Raw genomic sequence first — 24,288 nt, forward strand, 5'->3', positions numbered from 1 at the left:
ATTGGCAAGTGGGTTAATGATCTCTATTGCTCAAATTCTAAGCCTTAAAAAATGATAGGCAAAACGACTAAATGACGAAACAACATACCGTAAGTTTTACCAGGTACAGGGGAATCCCCACTTGAATGCAATCAGCACGTGCTCTCCAACTTGCACGCGTGCCAAGAACAGTGCTGAAAAGGGGCAGGGGGGGAACGGGGGAATTTCCACTTACACATGCCCTGATACGGAACCCCCGAGTAAGTGGGGATCCCCCTCTACCCCACAGGGGAGCTGCAGAAAGAATATGGTTGGTAAAGGGAGCCATGGACTACAAAAGGTTGAAAACCTCTGCCAAAACTGTAGACAAAGAAGTGCTAAACAGAAACAACACAACAAAGGCAGACAATTTCAGATCATGGGTGCCACCACAGCGAATAGCTTTCCTTTGGTTACTGATCTTGTTGTTGAGGAACCATGGCTCTATGAAGCTTAGTTTTCCCTAACTTTCACAACCTTTTTCAGAAGTGAAGTTTAATACTTTTAAAGAGCTGGTGTACAGTGTTCAGCCTGTTCCATATAACTTAGCTTTTGGGCTTGCATTTTGTTCTAGGGCCGCCTTTTCTACGCCTGTGATGCTCCTAAAGGTAATCGATGCAATTTTTTTAAGTGGCTAGAGGATGTAAACCCTGGACAGAAGGAAAGTAGGCCTGGTGTTGTACTTCACGACACAAAGAGTATTGGAACCTACCTCAGGAGTCAAAATGTTTCCCTCTATGAAGAATGCCAGCTTCTGATGAGGTATGTTAACTAAACATGAGTATTACTGCCTGGCTCAGTAGAAATTGAGCTACTGGTCTGACATCATACTTTGTTAGAGAAAGGTAATAATCACAAATGTTCTCTGCTACTTCAGACTTGACCTTTTCACATTATTTTGCAAAAGTGTCCGTATATAAAAAAGCCCCAGTATTACCTGAGAGTATCAGGGCAGGTAGCGTGGAGACCCAGTAAGATCAAGGCAGTGGCACAGATTCATAGAGCTACTTTACCTCAGCTTTAATATTTGTTATGCAGCATAGTGTTCAAGAAATTCTTCCCTGAAACAACTTGAGTGTATGAAACTGTTTGGATACTTTTAAATCATCATTTCTTAATATTAATGAAGAGTTGAATAGTTATTTAATCAATATTGCATGTGGTATGTGTGGTTGTTCACATAATTTAGTTGGTTTTTTTACTCTACTGCAGTCTTCTGGTAAATCAGTATTTGTGTCAAATCTAAAGGCAGCCCAGAAATCATAATGTCTTATTCCGTATATTTCTCTCTCTTTTTTTAATAGGAAAGCCTTTGATATTCAAAGGAAACAATTTGGTAAACTGAAGAAATTCAATATTGCAAATGCGAACCTTGATTGCGATTCTAAGAGCAAATTATATCTTAAGCTGAACCAAAAGGAGCACTCATCTGCGTACAGCAAAGGTGGGTGGACTCTTGTCATCTTACTGTAACGGAGCAAAACGTAACTAAAACCATTGATATCACACATAGGAGCCTCAGTTATTTTGAAGTATATTCACATTAAGATTTGTCTTTGGAAATACTGCATATGTGTGTATATGTGTACATATATCCATTTTCAGGGTGTTGACTTGCATAGAGGAAAGGATTTCCATTTCCAGTGTGGCCTGATTTATATAGCTCATACATAGTTTTCTGTTCAAAGGCATTGCACCCTGACCTTTATGCTATACGTTGCTTCTGTCTAGTGAAATGAACTCATTTAGGAAAGTGGTGCCTGAGACTGTATAGGCAGTCCTCTCTCTAGTTCTAGTGACCAAACAAGATTAAATGGTAATATGTCTTGCTAATTAAGTTTGAACAGCATTGTTTCCTTTTTTAAAAGACACATGATTCTCACGCAAATGGATGCAGCTTTCAAAGGAATACCATATCAATTTCATGACACAGCACCTGTGATGAAAGAAATACTAATTAATCTTAGTATGAGATGTAAGAGAATACATGAGAACACTTACTACTGACTGTGTCAGAAAAGTGAGATGTGTGAAGACTACTTGTAGCTCCTCGATACTTTGGTTACTAATAGATTTTGTAGCTTCAATCCACGGTTAGCATAGCACATCTTCAGTTGCAGTCTTTTTTTTTTGCGGGGGTTGGGGAGGGACTGCTATTCTAGATATATCAAATAATTGATAAGGCTATCACTTTGTTAGAATTAATCCTGGTATCCTGGAATTGTCCTTTTGTTTATGCCTTAATTGGTTAAAAAGTGGGTTATTGCTACAAGTGGATAATCTACATATCAATGCAATTTCATTTTATAAATTAACCTGTGTAGGCAGTTGTCATAACTCCCCACCCCCATTAGTGCAAGATTAAAGTGCCACACAGAACAAAAATTAAAACAAACCTTGGGGAAAAGCTTTACAAACTTAAATAGAAATCTTGAGACTATGTTAATACTTAATATGAAAATAGATATACTGTACAATCTATGTTTCTATTCAGAAGTAACCCCCATTCGTTCAATAGGATACATAGGATACCTAGTATTGCAGCCAAAATTTACCTGACACTGTTTAGTTAAAGAAGGCAAAGCACACAAGACTCCTCTGGAACAAGCAGAACTAGGAAGTAAAAAATAAGATGGGACATAACTTATTTTCTGCAAAAGACTTAGTCAAGATTTGATTTTGTCCATTCAGAAGCTGGTGATTTGATGCAACTGATAAAACTCATTTACTCATTGACAGATGATCTTTGGGTTGTTTCCAAGACTTTGACCTTTGCACCCTTGGATACTTTCATTGCAAGCAGTGTTTTCTACGGACCATCCTCTAGCAGTGAATTGGAGTTGGTACCTCTCAAAGGTTACAGTCCCTCAAACTGGCGCTCAAATAGTAAGTACACCCAACTCTTAATATGCTATGAAACTGAATTATCAATTTCTCAAACTTTTGGTATGCAAAAGGGGAAAAAGCCCAAGAGAAATGATGGCAAGATGAAAGATCTAATAGGCGTGAAGGAAATGCCCAGAACAATTTTTTAATTGCCAAAGAGATGTGATGCTACAAGTGAAATAATGTTAATTTGAAAAGCTTATTAAATGGTATTCATATATTTGGCCCTTGAAAGTTGAGTAATGTTTTCATTTATTTAACTAATCCTAAAGTGAGATATCTGGTAGCTTGGGGAGAGGAGGAAAGCAGGGGTGGAGATAGTGTAATAATGAATTGGGTAGAAACACAATTGATTACCTTTCTTGGAGGATCACAGACATGGCTGAAAGTGTATGGACAGCATACATAGTGACAGATATAAGAAACAGGGGAACTAAGTACAGTGGTACCTAGGTTTTCGAACATAATCCATTCCGGAAGATCATTTGACGTCCGAAGTGTTTGAAAACCAAGGTGCAAAGGGTGGCCAGCAAATTCCATGGAGAAAATTGAAAATAACTCAGCGGAAGCCGTTTGACTTCCGAGGTGCATTCGAAAACGGAAGCATTTACTTCCGGGTTTTTGACGTTCAAAAACCGAAATGTTAGGCTTCCGAGACGCTCAGTGGGTAGTATCTGATGCATCACAATGCAACATATGAACCCTCCTATATGGGTTCATATTAGTAGTGAGTGCAGCTATAACAGGCAGAGAAATGCAGAAATGTAAAAGAATTTATTTAAGTCTTGCAACAGAGATGGTATGAAACAAATTAAAGCCTTGTTTTAAAACACAGTGAAAAATCATACTCTATTTGGAGTGTACATATTATAATTCCTTATCAAAATAGAATACCTTACATTGGTGTGAAGGGGAGCTTTTTCTAGTACAATACAGGGGTACCTCGGGTTACATACGCTTCAGGTTACAGACTCCGCTAACCCAGAAATAGTGCTTCAGGTTAAGAACTTTGCTTCAGGATGAGAACAGAAATCGGGCTCCGGCGGCACGGCAGCAGCAGGAGGCCCCATTAGCTAAAGTGGTGCTTCAGGTTAAGAACAGTTTCAGGTTAAGAACGGACCTCCGGAACGAATTAACCTGAGGTACCACTGTAGTAGGTACAAGGAGTTGACTCTATACAGTGGTGCCCCGCAAGACGAATGCCTCGCAAGACGGAAAACTCGCTAGACGAAAGAGTTTTCCGTTTTGGAGGTGCTTCGCAAAACGAATCTCCTATGGGCTTGCTTCGCAAGACGAAAATGTCTTGCGAGTTCCAGCGGGTTTTTTTCCTTTCCCCCCGTTTTCTAAGCCGCTTGTCCGCTTATCCGATAAGCCGATAAGCCGCTAAAAGCCGCTAATAGCGCTAATAGCGCTAATCTGTCAATGGGCAAACCGCTAGACGAAGAGACTCACAGAACGGATTCTTTTCGTCTTGCGAGGCACCACTGTATTGAGATCACAGTGGTGGTCAAAGGGTTGAATCCCCATGCCCTTTCTCCAGCCAGGGCCCTTAATCCAGATTAGTCCCCCTATGTCTGCTATTTACTTTTGGGGGTGAGGGGGCAAACAGTCATGCAAGTGTTAATTTTCTGTAGCCAAGTACATTTAGTTACTCTTCTTCCTTGTAACATTTCTTCTTCTTCAGTGATTGTTCATGCTTTGCTAGTTTGCAACGCTAGTACTGAGCTTACAACTTTGAGAAATATAGAAGAAAACATCCGTTCAGGCACTTTACCAATAATGGAGCATCTGCTAACAAAGTAGGTAGCTTTACTATCTATATTTCAGTTCAGTTTATATAAACTGTAGATTGTACTATCATTTGAAATAGGTGGGAAAGGATAATGTTTTATGCTGCATAGAATGAACATTGCAAACTAATTTCTCTTTGGAAATATACAAGATAAGACTGTGCAGATACTATTAACAGCATATATTTGCACTCACTGTGTTCTGGCAATTTTCTGAAAACTAAGAAAACTTTCAAAAACCAAAGTGGAATGTATTTGTTTTAGTAAAATTACTTTAAGCACCTGTAGGTGAATTGTCATAGCTGCAAGATTCTGTATATTTAAAATCAGACAAAATAGGCGATGATTAAATTGTTTTGGTTAAGAATGACTTTTAAGAGGAGCACAATTCCCACTGCTCATGTGTGTGCATGTGTGCAACCCCCTCAAAAAAAGTATTGAATTTGAGGTGGGGGGGGGGACTGAAAAGGTGGCAAACTATTTAGATAAAAAGTAAAACAACTTGAAATGTGTGAATGTAGAGTCAAAGATCGTAATTTATTTTAAAAATGGATGCAGATTCATACATTTAGTGATGTAAATAAATTTCATTTAAAACTATATAGCTTAGTGATATTCAAAGTTAGACACATTGAAATAACTTAAATCTATTGGTTTCAGTGGGTCTACTCAGAGTATAACTAATGTTGGACACTGCCTTTTCACTCTCTCCTGATTTAAATCCTTAAATTAACACAGGTGTGATTTAATTATATGACAATTTGCCTCTAAATGTACCCAATATTGTACTTTTTAGGTCTTTTAAAGCTTCTAGTAGCCGAGTCAACAAGCGAAAATTTAAACCACCTGCCTTAAACACAAATACAATAACTACAGGAGCCCTGAGTCCAGAAACTATTATAAATCTGGCAAACAATATGATTCAGACATTTCATCTGAATAAAGATCAGGCTACGGCACTGATTCAGATAGGTGCCATGATGACATTGCAAGGAATCGATACAGAAACTGGGAAACGGCAAGCCCTTCCAATAACAATCATACACGGTAAATTGTTTTATGCGAACTTAAATAGCTTGCTTCTACAGTTCTGTCTTTATTTCAAACATTTATTGGACTACCCTCACTTTGCCGGCAACTCCTCATTGCACCACCAAACAAGTGGTCAAGTGTGCCTCCAGCAAGAGCCCATGTTCAGCAGCCCATGGAAAGTCCTGAAAGAGGGTGCTGTGGAGAGGAGGAGGGCTTGAGCTGGCCTGGGGTCTACTGTTACTGCTTGATGATATTGGACCCAATTTGGATCTGATGGCTCCATTGCATTGGCTCCAGTGTGGCCCAACGCTTCTCCTACCCCACCCTTCCACCCAGTGTGAGCAGATGGACTGCAAGGACTGTGGTGGCCCCATCACCCTGTTAAGTCCTGCCAGTCCTCAGTGGAGATTTAGATTGTAGCACCGTAGCTAAACTACTGCATAAATTTGGGCACTCCAGAATCATTGCTGGCCCCATGGCAGAAAAACATTCCATGCTCCTTAAGTTAAGGATGCTCTACTTGCTGTTGTTATTATTTTTAATAATATCCTTCCACACACGTCTAAAGGTGATATGCAAGTTATAACAAAACTTAGGAGAGAGTTTTGTCTCAACTTGCCACTATCACAGCACACTCAGATGATTTTGTTAGTGAACTTTCAACTGTGGTACCCATTACTCTTTTTGTTTAGTTAGTTACATCTATGCATATGTGGTTAAGAATATTTTATATGTTATTTTGCATTTACTTGGGCTAAATCTCTGATTTCTCTACATACAGGTGTGTTTGGATCTGGAAAAAGTTATTTGCTGGCCATTGTTATCTTATTCTTAGTACAGATCTTTGAAACCGGTGAAGGAACTGATGGCAAAAAGTCGGTGCCATGGAAAGTACTGATCTCTTCTTCCACAAATGTTGCTGTGGACAGGGTACTGCTTTGGTAAGTACATACAGTTCTGCATAGGACATGTTTTGTTTTTCTCTTGCTGCTTCAATAACTTGCTTGCATTGTTAAGTCATAAACTCTGCCACCTTCCCTGGATCCTTCAAAGTAGCACAATGTGTCTTCCACTTTCCTTGTTAGAGATGTTGTATAGAAGGCACTTCCAAACTAACTTTCGAAAGCAACCTTTTGTAGAGTTATGAAAAGAATACCACTTTTCACTGTATGAATGGTGTATCCATATTGCCTTGTATTTTTTTAAAGCTACATGCAGATTTTGGGGGAGAAGCCCGGTTGCACCAATGGGAGTCCTTCTACTGGCTCCTCCTTGTGCTTCAGGTTAGTCTGTCTTTGTCCCTGAAGCAGTCATTTGGCTCCTCACCAGAATTGCTACCATTGGTAGAGACTTTCTCCGAAAGCATTGGCATTCTCCAAGTTTGCATATGAACATTTCCTGTTTTAAAACTGGTGGGTAAAGAATAAAGAATGTGGAAAGATGAAATTAAAATAAAGGTGCTAGAATTCATTATAATAAATGTTAATTCGTGTCTTTTTCCTTCCCCCACAGCCTCCTAGATCTTGGATTTGAAGAATTTATTAGAGTGGGAAGTATTAGAAAAATTGCTAAGCCAATTCTTCCTCACAGGTAACATGCCTAAAATCTTCAGCCTGTTTGTTGTTATTTAATAGAACATTTTGTGTGACATATATCATTTGAAAGTGAATGAAATACCACATACACTGAAAACTTGAATTAAGTCAAATTCCCCAGCTGTAATTTTGCTTGTGTGAGAGGAACAATAGAAGCAAAGTAAGTTACTCATTTAAAACTTGGGTGCTGTAGTTGGTCTGCCACTTAGCCATAGGCAAGACATTTCCAGGCCAGTATATTGTGTGTTTTTGATAGTAAGTCCCACTCAGTTCCTTGGAGTTGTTGGTAAATAAGTATGCATATGGCTGCAACCGTAATCTGACTGAGGCTTGGTTTGCCCTCTTCACGGGACCCCTGTTGAATTGTGTTTTCTACTAGTTGGCTTGTAGCCAAGCAGGGTTTGCGTAGAGACCCCAGTTGTATGACCAGTTCTGCCTCGTGGAACCTATACAAGCAGTGGCCACAATTTGTGTGATCTTTCCAAGGCACCACGAGAATACAAAATCATATTGATTAAGCTATCGGCTTCACACAGGTTTAGTCAATCAACACTTCCATGTAGCCCTGTGCCCTCTTACCAGTGGCCATGTGGGACCATCAGGAATCTTAAACCAGACTTACATCTTCCTGACATTTAAAATGGGAGTAGTATTTACTCCATACATTCCCACACATACATTGCATTGATCGTTAGAGCTTCTCCATGTGCTCCCAAGCACATGAAGTAAGGCAGGTGGTGATGAAAGAGAATATCTTTTTTGTAATGACACTCCATCTTTGGAATTCTCAACTCAGAGTAGTTCATCTGATGCCTTTCTTCTTTGTCTTTGTACCAGACAGATAGTTTTTTTAAAATTTTCCCCAAAGGGCCTTTTGTTTCATCCTGTGTTTTTAATCATCTGCCAGTTTTACATCTTGCTGTGCTGTACTGCTGTTTTGTCATCTTGATTTTTTGTTTTAATTATGTCAATTGTTTCAGTTTTTATAAGTCATTCTGAAAGCAGCTGTTGATAGGGAAATGTATACATATTTAAATAAAAAAGATGTTGCTGGATTGTTATCACTACAGAATGTTTGAATGGTTCTTCATATAAAAGAGTCCCTGCAGATACAAAGATTTTTTCTGGCAATCCCTGACTTGCTAAATTTTGGGTGCAAAGGAGGTGGTTTTTTGTTTGTTTGTTTTCTGTAAACATGAGGGAGGATTGAAACATTTGGTCCCTTTTTGTATCATTTGCAAAATAAAGCAAAGTACAGGATCAGCACATGGCGTCTTTTGTTAACATCTTAAGGAACCTATTTCTAGATTTCATCACCAAACTACATGGAAAACAGAAGGGTGTCTTTTACATATGTTTCTTTACTATGACTACATTGTTTTCATTCAATATTATTATCTACAATTGAACAATATGTTTAAAGCTTGCATGCTGGCTCAGGATCTGAAAGTGAACAACTGAAAGAATTGCATGCTCTGATGAAGGATGATTTAACCCTAGCAGAAAAGATCTTTGTAAGAAAGACCATTGAACTCCATAAGCTGGGAACCAACAAAGCTCTCCTGCAACAGGTGAAATAAAATTAAGTGGCATAAAATAAGTACGTGCTGTACTAATGTTGTACAATGATGGTGGAATAAAATCATGCTTGTATCCAACGGTGGTGTGAGTAGGCAGCAGCTCATGTGACCGGTCTTCTTCTCCTCCTCCTCCCAGTTGTACCAGCTCCCAAAACCCTCTCCAGAAGATTGGGGGGCTCTGAACAATGGGGGCTATGGGGTATGGGACTGCAGTGTGAGGATGGAATTACCCAAAATTGAGTTGGGGGATCTTGCACTGGTGTAGCTATTGCTGGAGCAAGATCCTTTGATCTGAATGAGTTTCCCTACACCTACTATTGATTTGGATTGGGATCATAGCTGTGGCAAAAGGTGAACATAGGAAGCTGAGTAAGACGACAGTAAATCACAAGAAAGCTCCCATGAAGCAGTTGCTGAGGCTAAAGGTCCCTGCCTCCCAGCCAGCTATGTCACCTTCTCTCCAGGGTTTTCCCCAAGCAATTGGAGACGTTGCATGCATGTCTGTTTTTGCTCCTCACACTTCATGCCTCTGCTGGTTTTTGGAGACCATTGAGGGAGGGGAGCTTGTCACAGCAAGAAGAGGAGACACCCATGCCTTGTCACAAGCCTGGCCCATCTCTGCCTCTTGGCCTCTCTCCTCTTCTGCTTCCATTTCTGCCTCTGATTCTGGACTTCTCTCTTCTCACTAAGCCCTGTTACCTCTTCAGCTGTTACCTATCCTCCTCCTAGTCATCTCCCTCTTCTCATTGTCGTCCCTTCACCAATCCCCGGGCTGTGAGCCTTCTTCCCTTGGGGGTTCCCCAGCTGGTTCCTCCCACCATTCCTCTGCATCCAACCAGTCCAGTCCGTGACACTGCCATATACTGTGCCAGACCATTGGTCAATCTAGCCCTGTCTTGTTTATTCTGACTAGCAGCAGCTCTCCAGGGTTTCAGCATGAAACTCTTAATCTCAAGAGTCATTGGTTCAAGCCCCATGTTGGGCAAAAAGATTCCTACATTGCAGGGGATTGAAGTCAATGACCCTTGTGGTCCCTTCCAACCCTACAATTATGATTCTGTGAAACCACAGTGCCATGACCCCTCTACCACTGAGCCTTGATCCCTTCCCCTTGCCACTACAGTGGTACCTTGGGTTAAGTACTTAATTCGTTCTGGAGGTCCGTACTTAACCTGAAACTGTTCTTAACCTGAAGCACCACTTTAGCTAATGGGGCCTCCTGCTGCCGCCGCGCCGCCGGAGCCCAATTTCTGTTCTCATCCTGAAGCAAAGTTCTTAACCTGAAGCACTATTTCTGAGTTAGCGGAGTATGTAACCTGAAGCGTATGTAACCTGAGGTACCACTGTATCTCAATCACTTTTGAGATGTGTGAGTAACTTGTTTTAAGCATTAGAACCCAAAGCATATGGCTATATGAAAGATACACACGGGACTTTTTCTTTTTGCTCCCCCCATAACATAGGTAAGGGTAGTGGGAGCTACCTGTGCTGCCTGCCCATTCTCTTGCATGAAAAATCTTAAATTCCCTATAGTAATTCTTGATGAGTGCAGTCAGATGACAGAACCTGCATCTCTTCTTCCTATTGCAAGGTATTTCCTCTTTTAATATTACAACTAATTGATGGTTGAATTTCTTATCTTATTCTTGTATGTATTAAAAAGCTTATGATCTTGAGAAAATGGTTTAGTCAAAATAGACTGACTAAATGCTCTATGCAGCAGTGCATAAGGTTTTATGCAGCAATGACTGCAGTCTGCACTAAAAATATCAAATGATGTAACTGGAATAAAGTATGTAGGTCTCTTCTTCACCACTTTTCTGAATTCCAGTAAGTTGTCTTAAGTGTATGCATGCAGAATTAGGAATGTTGCCATTTTGAATATTTGTTTGTTCAGATACTTTTGTCACACGTGCAAAGGAGACCCAGGATAGTGGGGCTGGGAGAGGGCAGTCAGTCCCAGGTGGGATATGCAAAGTGGTTGAAAAGATCTGTTACTTAAATCATGAAGGCAAATAACCAGTCACAGTCCTGGCAAATTTTAGCAGTCCTAAGCCCTGGTATTTTTAATAAGAGGGTTAAGCATGTATTTAAGTCTGTTCTATTGAAATTCATGATACATAGAATGATGCTTAAGAGAGCTTACATTTGGCTGGAACTTGTCTATTTTTCTTTACAACTAATTTGTATTTGGTTTTTAAACAAATACAAGAACCATTAAACACTCATCCAGCAATGCATCTAATGATGTTTGTTTTATCCATTGACTTTAGACATAAGCTTACACATTCAGTGTTCAAACATAATTACTTAACGTAACCCCTCCACTGAGAAGATTGAGTGGCTGATATAGCATGGTCTTGAATTTGGTCGTGTACACAGTTAAAGAAAGAGGTCTATATTTCTTGGGAAATTATCTCTTTCCATTATGCCTTTATTCACCTTCCTGTGTCTGGTGAAACTCAGACATTGCTGTATCCCAGATATTATTTTCCCATGTGTTCAGAGGTATTTCAGAGGTTCTTTCATTGTTGAGCTATCGCTAATCATGCTATGGTCAGAAAGAAGCCTAATAGTTCTCTGTGGTGCAAGGTAGAGCCCAAGTCTATGTCTAAAGAGAGTAGGGCCAAGGCAGGACTTGGAGAAAGAGGTTGGCTTGTGATTGCAAGGAAGATGAAAGCTTAATTCCCTGTAGCTGCAGCCACAGACTGCATTCTTAATTATATTATTTCGTTTTAGGGCACTAGGGAATGAACTTCATTTTGCACAATGGTGTAGTTGATGTTAAAACCTAGGACTAAAAGGCAGCACACACATTTTAAAAAGAAAATAAATAATGTGTGATGGTCAAAAGTGGGGTTTTTTTTTATAGGTTTGAGTGTGAAAAGCTGATTTTGGTTGGAGATCCTAAGCAACTGCCACCCACTATTCAAGGGTCTGAAAGTGCACATAGTAATGGTTTGGAGCAAACCCTCTTCGATCGACTCTGTTTGATGGTATGTCTTGCTATTTATCCTGAAAAAGATATTCCTCCTATGATGCTAACCTTATTATGTGATAGAACTTTGCTTTCTTAACTTAATTTTGAAGACATCCCTCTCTGTTCCATGCACAACGTCCGACCCCATTCTGGGAGCTGCCAGGAGGAAGGTCTATGTGGAAAAGTCATCTTCTGTGCACTGCCTTCTGCTGGCATTTCTCTTGCTCAAACTCACAACGACTGGCTATAGTTGTGACCCAATGACTCTTACTCATTTTGCTCTCTGAAATGTACCAAAAGATATAACATGATCCTAAAAATATAGGTAGTTTTTAGTACTGGTATGTACAGCCTGACAACAACTTCCTCCCCCCCCCCCCCCATAGGGACATGAGCCAATATTGCTTAGGACGCAGTATCGTTGTCACCCTGCTATATCTGCTATCACCAATGACCTGTTTTATGAGGGGAGCCTGCTGGACGGTATTTCTGAAGCAGATCGAAGCCCTCTGATTGACTGGTTACCAACACTTTGTTTCTATAACGTCAATGGCTTAGAGCAGGTACACGATATATTTATGTTTAAACTGTTAAGATTATATCAAGCTTTACTATTGCCAGAGCAGTGCTGGATTATTTGGGGCAAGTTGGTTACAAACCAAGGCATCAGTTTTGGATTTGAAACTTGCTTGTTTTTGAAGGTGCAATACAGTGTTTATGTAGCAATAGAAGAAGAGGACAATAACCCCCACTGTTGCTGCTTTTCAGTAGCTGGCATTTGGGGCACAGAGCCTCTGAACCTAAAGCTTCCATAAAGCCATCGTGACTAATATCCATTAATAGACTTCTCCTCTATAAATTTGCCCATAACATCTGCCTATCCCCTTTGTTCTTTTATTTGCACATGCTACTAAAGCACAGTCCAGCTTCCACTTTCCCAGGGCTTAATTTCCATAGCTTTTCCAATCCCTTACGCAGCCAACTAATCAATATTTTGACCTTGAAATCTTTTTACTTGAATTGAGACTTGGATAATGCAATTCTGCTTTAGAATGCTTATCCTTCTGTTTGGGGATAAAAGTACACTTTGGTTAAAAATCATATTCAGGATGTTGTTCAATATGTAGGCCACAACACTCTTTTGAGGCTTAAATCCTTTACCCAAAACTACATGGAAGGAAGCCTCAAATATTGCAGTCAAACACAGGACTTCTTTGATCATCATTTGTGATGATCTACATATGACTGAAAGATCATTTAGAAATGCTGAAGGCTGCTTTTCTATGAGTTATTTGGCCATTTAGCAAAGGGGTAAATAACGTTTTTGACCTTGGAGGCCAGATCCATCGGTATGTCTCCCCCCACCCTTCCAAGTGGGCCACTTTGACAGGTGGCCTATGCACCTGTCAATCACCTGACATCACCATTTTTCCTTTGCAGCATGGCTTGTACTCAAGTTCTGTGGCAAAGAAAGATCCCAGCAGAGCTTGAAAACAGCATTGTTCAGCTGAATGGCACTGTTTTAAGTCCTCTTTGGGGCTGGGATTGGCTACCTTCAGGCACTCCTGACTGGGAGTGCCTAATTGTAGCTGATCCTGAAGTCACCACTGATCAGCTGGTCACAGCTGACTTCCAGCCCCACTTTCCACAGTGATCATCTCCAGTTGGGAGAAGGAAGCTTTATCTCTGAAGTAGCTCCCATTCTGGGCAGAGAGCGATATCACTGGAATGACTTAATTTCATGTGGTGAAACGGACACTGTTGAAATGGCTTTGCCTGTTGGGTGGGAGTTTCTTCACACAAGTATACAGCATTCCACATCATTTCAAACCCATGTCTGTCAGCATCGCATTGGAAACTATCACAAAGGCTACATGATAATTAGACCGAAATTATTATGAATTAAGTTTTTTTCTTTGTTCCCCCAAGTGGGCCAGATGATATCTCATGGGCTTTCTTACATTACAGAATATATGTCTGTTTCTTTTTCTCTAGGTGGAAAAAGACAACAGTTTCCACAATTTGGCAGAATCATTTTTCACTGTCAAATTAATCCAGTCTCTGATTGCCAGTGGAATAGAAGGAAACATGATTGGAGTAATATCCCTCTATAAGTCACAAATGAGCAAGGTATATGTTGCATACCAAAACACATTTCAGTAAAATGTTTATCAGTACAGTATTGATGTAAAAATTAATTTTAGTTTTCTGTTTTCTGTTTTAATTTTCTGTTTTCCAACAAGCTTTTTCCTTGCTTTCTTATTGAGACCTTCTAACTTTGCTAAGCATCATTACGTTCAAAACTAACTAATGGTTAATTAAAAATTACCCTTCTTTTTACAGACAGATTACAATTTCTCAATAAGCATAGAAATGGTTATACTTAGTAGGGTGATAATTAAGGTTCAGAAGGAACCTTAATTAATATTTACATTTTGCATGTTTGTTTGTTGTGAGCAAGTTCAAAACTTAATTGTATCAAGTTATTAATAAAATTTAATTTTAATTTTATTTAATTTGCAAAACAATAAATGTAATTATCTGGATCTGTTTTTGTCTACAGATTTGTAACTTGCTTAATGCTGTACATTCAGATGCTTCCCAAATTAAAGCAGTCCAAGTGTCCACTGTTGATGCCTTCCAGGGAGCAGAGAAAGAAATCATTATATTATCCTGTGTAAGGACAAAACAAGTTGGCTTCATTGATTCAGAAAAGAGAGTGAACGTGGCATTGACAAGAGGGAAGCGACATTTATTAATAGTGGGAAATCAAAACTGTCTAAGCAAGAACAAACTATGGAGATGTATCATTCAGCACTGTGCAGGTAAAGCATCCTACTTTTAAAATATAGCCAGCTATTGCTATATTGTTCCCAGAGAATCTAGTGCAATAAAACATAACCTTCTTTGTGTGTCAATATTTGTAAGTTCATTTATTACTGATGAAAAAATTGGTGTGGTGTATGTGTAACTATTGTAACTGTTAGGTTGATTCTAATCATGTTTACATTACAAAGTAACACTGATTTTAAAAATACTTACAAGTAAATATAGTCCTTAGTTGACTTTTTGGCACCAGCTAAAACATTAGCTTTCAGCTTTAACAGGCATGGCAGGCTGTTGTAAAAGAAGTCCAAATCCAAACCTCTCTTGGGTGTGTAGATGCTTTTATAGATTCTTGTATTAGGCCACTCTGTTTAGTGGCTAAATATTAAAAACTAAGATTGCTTTAATATATAATTATACTGTTTCACCACAGGAAGAAAAAATGGATTACAGCATGTTAGCCAATGTGAGCAGCAACTGAATGACATTATTAAATCTTATGTGGAAAGGAAGAAGGAGGAAGAAGAAATGAACAAGGAAAAGGAAAAATCTAAAAGAAAATCACTATCACAAAAAACGAGTGATTAACTTTGTGCTGTTTCTATGTAAAATATTTTAAATACATTGAAAATCAGTGTTAAAACTTGTTAATTGTTTTATGTCCCACCAATACTCTAGTTAGCTTTCCCCAACCTGATGCCTCCATCAGCCCCAGACATGAGGTTAGGGAAGGCTGGTCTAGTTACGTGCATCAAAAGGTACACAAAAGGCAGTGAAAATCATAGATACGATCACTAGAAAGTGGGCTTTTCCTTTGAAAATGAGCCTTTTACTTATATGTAGTTCTTTTAATTGTTATAATGACATTTTAAGTACTCTGGAATAAAGTCAGGATTTTAAAATTGCTTTTATTGTGGAATTTTTTTTCAACAGGGAATTAAACTTTTAGATGGATTTATCATGGGTAGTATCTGAATAGGCTTTGTGTTTTATATAAAATAGTCTTATGGATGAAAGCTTATTGAGAAAAGGACCAAAAAAAGCTGGTGGCAATTAAAAAAATATTCTGCAGGTTGAGTTTATCACTCAACAGGATAGCTCAGTCAGTAGAGCATGAGACTTTGAATCTCAGGGCTGTGAGTTTGAGCCCCACGTTGAGCAAAAAGATTCCTGCATTGCACAGTGTTGGGCTAGATGTGGTCCCTTCCAACTCTACAATTCTGTGCTTAGATTGAATACATACTCTATTGATCATCATGGTGTGTTCTACAATAGTACACCTAATTTCTGCAGCATATTTCTACTGTGAGGTTGTTAGGCTGTTCCCATGCTTTAAAGCAGCAGCCTTTTACATTTGCAACCATGTCATTTCCACCATAGATTCTGACAACGCCTTGTAGGCTGTCTGAGACTAAAACACTCTTTCATAGCAAAGACTGAAAATCATTTTGAAAAACCACACTTTTTAGTTCATGAAGTTTCTAGCTCTAGGTTTCATTTTCGCTTTGCCTTTCTTTTTGCAAGGCTTCTTATTTTTCTATTTTTCTTAGAAGATTTTCCTGCAGTGGAGGAGGGAATCCTAGGATGGGTTGCTCCTTCCCCTTTTGCTCCACTGGGCAGGATTATTCAAATGAAGATTGAGTTGCCCAGTGACAGTGGCAACCCCTCTCCAGTTTCCTTCATGCCTGGCTTCATGGCAGGTTTCATCATGACAAAGTTCCATCTTTTATGGTCCGGCAATTTATTCTCTTCCCACCTCATTATCTTGCCTTTGCAGAGCTAGTGGACTTTGCAGGAAAGGGAGGTTCCTGTTGCCATCTGGGATACCTTTTAAGCAGCTTGTGAGCACGAGCTCTCCTGCCTTCCCACTGGGCTGTTCAACCATGGGATTCGCAGAGATGCTGGGAAGGGAGGAAGTCGCAAGGCAGTTTTTAACAAGTGTTGTTAAACTTATTCTTGCATTTCTCACTTTTGTAACACCAGTGTGAAACCTGATCTTTTAAAGATTGTGAAATTAGCACGAGCTCCTGCTCTAATGGGGGATGCGGGTGGTGCTGTGGTCTAAACCACAGAGCCTAGGGCTTGTCGACCAGAAGCTTGGCGGTTCGAATCCCCGTGACGGGGTGAGCTCCCATTGCTTGGTCCCTGCTCCTGCCAACCTAGCAGTTCGAAAGCACATCAAAGTGCAAGTAGATAAATAGGTACCACTCTGGCAGGAAGGTAAACGGCGTTTCTGTGTGCTGCTCTGGTTCTCCAGAAGCAGCTTAGTCATGCTGGCCACATGACCCGGAAGCTGTATGCCGGCTCCCTTGGCCAGTAAAGCGAGATGAGCGCCATGACCCCTGAGTCGTCTGTGACTGGACCTAACAGTCAGGGGTCCTTTTACCTTTACTGCTCTAATGATGGGTTATCTTACAAACCCCCGCATATCTATTAAGCACTTCCCTGCACAAATGCTTCCTTCCCTTCCAGTTTAGCATGCCAAAGCCAGCAGCTGAGAAAGCTGGTGTCTGAATGCAGGTAAATATGATCAGTTGAGCTGTGTAATCCTAACTGTACTTATTTGCAAGCAAGTTCCATTTAAACTTCAGAAAAGTTGGACACCCGCTCCCTCCACTGAAATAGATAAATCTATGGGCCACAAGCCTGTGGGAAAATTAGAAGGAGTATCTTAAATTCTCTGTAAAGTTAACATTTCTACAAAATAATTAGTAGGTACATAGTTATATATTTCAAAATCTTCATAGTACTTCACATGTATTATCTGAGTAACCCTAAATGATTCCTGTGTCTTTCTCCCCATAGGGCAAATACCAGCTTCTGGAGGGCAAGGGAAGCAGTTTCCATTGGGAAAATAGCATTGTAGGGAAAGGGTTAAAATCCCCTCTGCTAGAAGAAATGCTATAGAAGTTGGGTGTATATAAATAATCAACCGTTAATGGGAAATAAGGTTAAAGAATATGTTATTTATAATATGACAGAAAATAGAGAAATATGGAAAGGATTTGCTGAAACAAGTACTAGAAGCGGGATACAAGAAGGGAGGTGTGAGGAAGTCGAGGAAACAAGGGAATGAAGGACAGAGTATGGAAAAGGAGGGATTTTTAAAATTGTTTTTGTCTTGTTTTGTTCATGTGTTTAGTTCAATGGGTTTAGGGTGGGTTTGTATTGTTTATATATTGTATTGTTTTTCTCTTTCTTTTTTGTTTCTTCTCTCTTTTTTCTACTTTTTTGTAACTTTTAAAAGCAATAATTTTTTTTTTAAAAAAAAAATCCCCTCTGCTAGCTCTATGGCATCTATTGAAACTGCCCCATCAAGCACAAACTTTTCAAGTTGATTTTTGAAAAGCAGGAAATCCTATTTCCCAGTACACTATGGAAAAGTAAAAGAGAGTAGTGTAGAAACTTTTAACAATTTCTTTTAAAAAAAAAAATGTTCTCTGCTTTCTCAGATAGTATTTTATACTAATACAGTGATTTAGCTTGTGGTGATCTCCTAAAACTCTTAATTTTTGTTTTTGTTTTTTAAAGTTAAAAAACATAGATTAAACCTGATGTTTCTCATAAAATAAAGACCGTCCATTAGGTGGTGCCAGCGTTCTCTCTTCGGTCCATACTTTAGTGCTGAGAGAACTACCAAGGGTCATCTAATTTTTAAAAGAAATGAAGAAAGAAAATTTGCGTAATCTCACATGAATTTAAGATAATTATTCAGATGCAATGCACGTCTGTTGCCAACAGAGACTGAAGTTGTTCTCAGGAAAACTAAAACTATTGCACTCTTAAGACTTTGTAGGCTATCTGCATTTCTAGAATGAAAGTAAGCTTCACTATCACATTTTGGTTATTTTTAAAAGGATTTCTTTTAGCCCAAGCTGCGGCTGAGGCCACTAATAAGCGAAGTGTGGAAGAAGAAGGAATAGTCAAGGGATGAATAGCATCTTTTAAATTACTGGTGACACCCCTGTTCCAGCTCCCTAAAATCTCAATCAACAATCCATTAGAACTCAACAGGAGTAAAACTAAATCCTCGTTTAAGTGTATTTATCCGATCTCTTTTCTCTCTTTCAAATGCTAAATCCATTTCAGCATATGCCCCTTCTTTCTCTCGCCTTTCTCTAAAGGCTGGCAGCCTATACTTCTCTTGTAAATATGAAAGATGCTAATCATATGACATATCACGTCTCAGTCGGAGCTTGGAATAAAGCCTTGAGATTTGGGATCATTGCCTCCAGACAACAGCTTCATCAGCCGGAAAGTTGGTTTTTTTTCTCCTTTCCTTCAACTCTCAATCCCTTCTTTGTCTGGGGGAAAATGCAGCCAACTCAAGCTACCCTGGCCATATGGTTCACTCTGTATTTTCTTAGTCGAATTCTGAATTGTTTCTGTGACTTGCTAAGGGCTTTTCCCCCCCCTTTTTCTTTTTTTGAAGTGTGTATAAAGACATAGACGGCCTACTTGTATGGAGACGGCTTTTACGGAGGTGCTGCATGATCTTCATGCGTCCATTTCATATAATCTGCCGCTATTTTGCAGAAACTGCTTTCTGCTGCTGAATGCACTTTTCATCTGTACCCAAAACGGCCTTGATAGTAAGTCCCATTCATTGATTTCTAACACTTTCCACGAGTGTTTCATTCCATGTGATGTACTCTGAATGATGGAGGTGTGTGTGTGTGTGTGTGTGTGTGTGTGTGTATATATATATATATATATATATATATATATATATACAAACCTGTCAGATTTTCTTTTCTCTCTCCCGCCTCCTTTCTCTCTCCTCTCCCCCCCCCCCAATATCTGTTTGTCTATATCTCCTTCTCCTGCCCCCTCCTTCCCCAAGGGCCCTTTCAACAAATCATTAAATTCTACAGAGGTGGTCAAGCCAGGCCTGCTTTTCATGCATTTGGGAAAAGAAAAGAGTCCTTGAAGTTTAGAAGATGCCCAAGGAAAACTCCTTGAATGACATCAAAAGAATGGGTTTCCATAGCTGTTGAAGCACGAGAGCCATGTAAGCTACACAAAGGCGGGTTGGGGCAGTGGGACTGTCCCGCTGCTCTATCCCAGCACAATTGGGTCACTGAAATAGGGAATTAATTACCATTGGAGAGTGGGCAGCCCATTCACCACTGCCTGAGTTTTATTAAACGCCAATATAAATAACAAAACAACTCTTGTGGCTGCACTATTCCTACACGCCAAAGGAAGGATTAGCTTGGGGATTAACATCTTAAAGTCTATGAGACTTTCTGACTCAAGGCTCGGAGCTGGTAATCGTATTTGTCTCCTGGTTCAGCGATTAGTGCTCTCTCACTCGCACCTTCGCCTGCCTGCCCAATGTCCCTTTTTGCAGGCTTGTCTCTCTGGGCTTCTGGCTGCTTCTCTTCTCACAATCGGCTGTTCTTTTGGCCACATCTATAGAAGAAAGGAAAGGGGAAACTGCGTCTTGGCCGTGCAATCCTCAAGTTTCTGGGAAAGCAGGGTGGGGTGGGGGAGCTTATTGGGGTTCCTGGGGAGGGAAGAGCCTGCCGCCCCAGGAGGAGAAAGCGAGGGAGGGGCTGGAGTTTAAAAATCACTATGTGGAGGGCTGCACCTGCCATGCAAATCGGGAAGCAAACAATCAGAGAGCTACCACATTGTGGCCCTGGCGGGGAGGGAGGGGGGGAGCAGAGAGAATAGTTGCAAGCAAGGGATGCCTCCAAGCTACATGGGTATAGGCATCTCCCAGTGAGACCAGGGAAGGGCGCCCATCTGTCAAGCTGTTTTTTCTGCAAGGAAAGTAAAATAAAATTGCTGTGCCCTCCTCCATAAAAAAAAACACACATTTATCTGTTGTATGTCCCTGTAACACTTTCCCTATAGTTTTTGAGCCTGGCTTTAGCAAATGGGTATGGAAAAAAATATGTCATTACTAGCTTGTGTTCAGTATGTAAAAGATGTCCTAAGGGATTTTTCAAATAACCTTTTGGTGCACGCACAGAGGAAGCTTGTTCCACAAATGAGCCAAATTATTTTGCCGAATCCGAGACTGAGCCCTGTCAGAGCTGGTCACATCTTTGCCTGCACTGAAATTAAGAGTGGTATTCAAGTTTTACTCTGAGTAGACCTTTTGAAATGAATGGACCTAGCTTAAATACCACTATAAGCCCTCGTTGCTGCAGGGTAATTCAAGGCAGATTCTCATGTTCTGCTTTGCACCTGGAAACAATAAATAAAAAATATCTGCACCCTTCTTGAATATTGAAGATCATTCATAGGCAGGTGTAGATAACAGTATGGGGGCAGACCGTGTGCAATTCATCTATGCTTCTATGTATTTTAAGAGGAGAAGTGGTGGCTTTTTTTACAGATAGCTGTGGACCAGGTATCTCTTAAAAAATCAGTTCTCAGGCATGGAAAAACAGCACTGGGCATCATTCAGAATGGGTGAGATCATGCGACTGGAACAGTTGCAGAGGCAAATAACCTCCTTAGTTTTAAGAAATCTGGTACATGTGGTTATATTTGTCTCCCACCCTATACCAGAGTGGGAATGTACTATCTGATAGTTCCCCACAAAGTGAAACAGATTTAAGCCTACCAAGAAACAGACTTGTGAAAGCCACCCAGTAGTAAGTGTCATGCCTGGGCAAGCATTTAAGCCCGGGTTCCCCTTGTCCTACCTAATACTCCTCTGAACTAATTTTCTGTTGGAGTTATCCAGTAGATAAACCTCATTTCTTACTTTTGAGTTAAGTTTATCTCCATTTTGGGAATGGAGAATAATTCTTCCCCCCCCAAAAAAAAAATTGTGTTGATGATAATGACACAAGTATTTGTCCCTTGCCAGAATCCTTCCAGCATTCACCAACTTCAGCCCTCATACTATATCTATATATTTAATTATTGGTTTAAAAAGTATACACTGTTATGTGGGTATCTCAGGGTGGTGTAAAACAAGATCATAAGTTACAGTACAAGTACAATCAAAACAGTTAAATGCAGCAAGATAAACCATCAGGTAGACTGTAAAAATAACCTTAAAATACCATGATGGCTGGCCAGCAAAAGCCATGGTAAGCCAAAATATTTTCAGTGTAGCACTGTTGGTTTGTACACTGCCAGACAGTGTTTGCCACCAGAAGAAAAGGCAAGGAAATGGAGGATAAGGCTGTGCTCTACCTTCACTGAATGCTAGTTGCTGGAAGCCACAAGTGTTATACTCAGGCTCTGCTTTCAGGCTTCCCATAGTTGGTTTTCCGTCTTCTCATAGGCATTTAGTTCTGAGAGCAGGATGCTGGACTAAGATGGGCCATTGGCCTGATCCAGCAGGCTCTTTTTATGTTCCTCTGCCTGGTGGATGCCAAATAGACACCTGCAGGTTATGGCACAACCAGGAGGATTTCCATGGGTAATCTCAATTGTCTCAACCTGCTTGCCCCGCCTATCTCACAGCAGACATTGGTAGCGGCTGCTGGTGGAATAGATTGCCCTATTTGCTCTGTGGGTGATTTTCCTGCCTTTCTGAGACCAATATGATAGGGAAGTACAACCTTGTTTTATATATATTAATGCAGCTAAAGCCTCATAAATATGTCCGATAGTGGTATTAGTGATAACAATTGCTCTGGTGCATGAAAACTGTCTTCTGCCCAAAGGCAACTGCAAACTACAAGTGGAAAGCACTTTGTACAAACAATAGTGTTTTAATTTCTCATAACCTGGATATATTAGGATGAGAAAGTTTGCTTTACCCCGCAACCATCACACACAAGGGCTTTATAATGCTTTAGATGGATCCATTTATTTCAGAAATGTGCAGCAAGCAAGCTGGTGCTGCCGGCCAAGTGCTGAACTGTTCGATCTGCCTCTGCGTTTTCTGTTCTAACTTTCTTCAGAAATGTTCAATTGATTTACTTTTTTATTTTAATGAAATCTTAGAGTCTGGGCTCCTTGCTGGCCTTGGACCCCCTAAAATCCTACCCCTTTTACCCATCTGAGATTAACAATATGAACAAACTAGTTCCTCACCCAAAGCTAGGTTATATAATTTAGTATAATTTGCAGACTTATTTTCAAGGCTGCTACAAATGTGCATGGCAGTCAATCCCTGGCTATGTCTATAAAATATAGAATGCAAATAAGATATAGCAAATATATATTTTAACAAGCCAATACTAGCAGTGCCTTTTTTTTTTTAGGGGGCACTCATTTTTGTTAAAATGTATGGCACTTACTGTAACAACTTTATGGCACCTATTTTTCTAGGAAAAAAGCACTGACTGCTAGATATGTTGTAACCTAGAACAGATCAATTCAGCAGGGACTGAACTGTCTCCATTGCTGCAGTGCATAGGCTAAGTAAACTTCCAAACAGACCTTAATTAGTCAAGAAATCTCTGCCAAGTACTAATTAATTCTATGGTAAATCCAGAAGAAAGATTGCATCTGAGCACATGCAGAGTGCCTTCCCATCACCAGTGAGGAATCAGAGCCAGTTCCTGTGCATCTTCAAATAGGGCAGGGCTTCCAAGTCAGAATGTCTGGCCAATACCAATCATTTCTCATTTTATAAATTAACCATGGAGGTGATATAATAATAAAGTTTCTGAACAAAAGATACTCGCTTCACATTTGGGACCAGGAGACAGATCTTGGAACTGCAGCAAGCCCTTATATTTTCCTTGCAGAACTGACCACTGTAGTTCCATTCTTTCCCCTCAGTAGGCCTCAAAAGCCAAGAAGGAAACATGGTGCAAGGCCTCTTCCAAGGGGGCTCACCAACACCCCCTGCAGGAAACCTTGCAGTGCTGGCATGAGTGGAGGGACACCCTGTCGCATCACACAACTTGGGCAGCCGGATCGTGGTTTGGGGTCTCTCGGCAACAGTTTAAGGTCTTTCCCCTATAAACTTTAAGGTCTTTGAGGTCGCGCCGACGTTCAAGCTTCTTAGGCACCACAAAGGCTTTTCTAAAGGTCTCCCTGCCCTGTCCTCCCAGTTCCTTGCCCTTTCCCTTAAATCATTTGTGCTCTCCCAGTTCTTGAGCCTTGCCTGCTTTGGCCTTTTGTTGTTACCCTAAAGGAGGATTGAGCCAAGCGAAAGGGGCTGGAGTTGAACAGTTTGACCCTTGCTGGACAGTTTGGGTGCTGGGATCTCTCCGTCCTTCTGTGCCTCCCTCCTGTCCATCTATCTCCCCCCCCCAACTCCTTCTTGCTTCTCCTCCTCCCGCTTTGCATAGCCGTTCAGCCTCGTTTCACCAGGCTGCACTTTAGGGACCACACAAGTGCCTCTTCAATTCAGACAAAGTTAAAAGACAGCCACAAACTCCAGCCGCGTCTATTTGTCTTCGGTCACGTTTGGCTTCAGACTGAGGACGAACTGAAATAAGACATTCTCAGTGTCCCCCTCACCCACCCCTCCTTTTCCATGTCCTCTCTCCAGACCTGGACAAAATAGTGTGCAAATAAAATGAAGACCCGGCTAGCCTAGAGAGAGAGCAAAAGTAACCATCATTAGAACAATTCAGCCTTTGAGATTTCATCAGGCTGGGGGGTGGTTTGAGGTTAAATCATCCTTGGCCAGCCTATGTGGGACCAACCCT

The 24,288-nt window shown here is 40.4% G+C and overlaps 1 protein-coding gene across 3 annotated transcripts in view; it reads left to right on the forward strand.

The window, feature by feature from the left end:
- Positions 1–15,612, forward strand: part of ZGRF1 (zinc finger GRF-type containing 1) — a 30,098-nt gene extending 14,486 nt beyond the window's left edge. For all 3 annotated transcript variants that reach the window (XM_081020259.1, XM_081020258.1, XM_081020260.1), the window contains 14 exons: positions 593–780; positions 1,323–1,462; positions 2,758–2,904; positions 4,589–4,703; positions 5,491–5,741; positions 6,508–6,667; positions 7,239–7,316; positions 8,745–8,892; positions 10,365–10,492; positions 11,774–11,897; positions 12,268–12,444; positions 13,877–14,011; positions 14,445–14,706; positions 15,141–15,612. In XM_081020259.1, coding sequence (XP_080876385.1) covers positions 593–780; positions 1,323–1,462; positions 2,758–2,904; positions 4,589–4,703; positions 5,491–5,741; positions 6,508–6,667; positions 7,239–7,316; positions 8,745–8,892; positions 10,365–10,492; positions 11,774–11,897; positions 12,268–12,444; positions 13,877–14,011; positions 14,445–14,706; positions 15,141–15,295 — 2,208 coding nt within the window. In that variant the 3' untranslated portion in view covers positions 15,296–15,612. The remainder of the gene's footprint in view (positions 1–592; positions 781–1,322; positions 1,463–2,757; positions 2,905–4,588; positions 4,704–5,490; positions 5,742–6,507; positions 6,668–7,238; positions 7,317–8,744; positions 8,893–10,364; positions 10,493–11,773; positions 11,898–12,267; positions 12,445–13,876; positions 14,012–14,444; positions 14,707–15,140) is intronic.
- The last annotated feature ends 8,676 nt before the right edge of the window (positions 15,613–24,288 follow it).

Source organism: Podarcis pityusensis, assembly GCF_964106645.2.
Source record: "Podarcis pityusensis genome assembly, chromosome: 9".
Lineage (NCBI taxonomy): Eukaryota > Metazoa > Chordata > Lepidosauria > Squamata > Lacertidae > Podarcis > Podarcis pityusensis.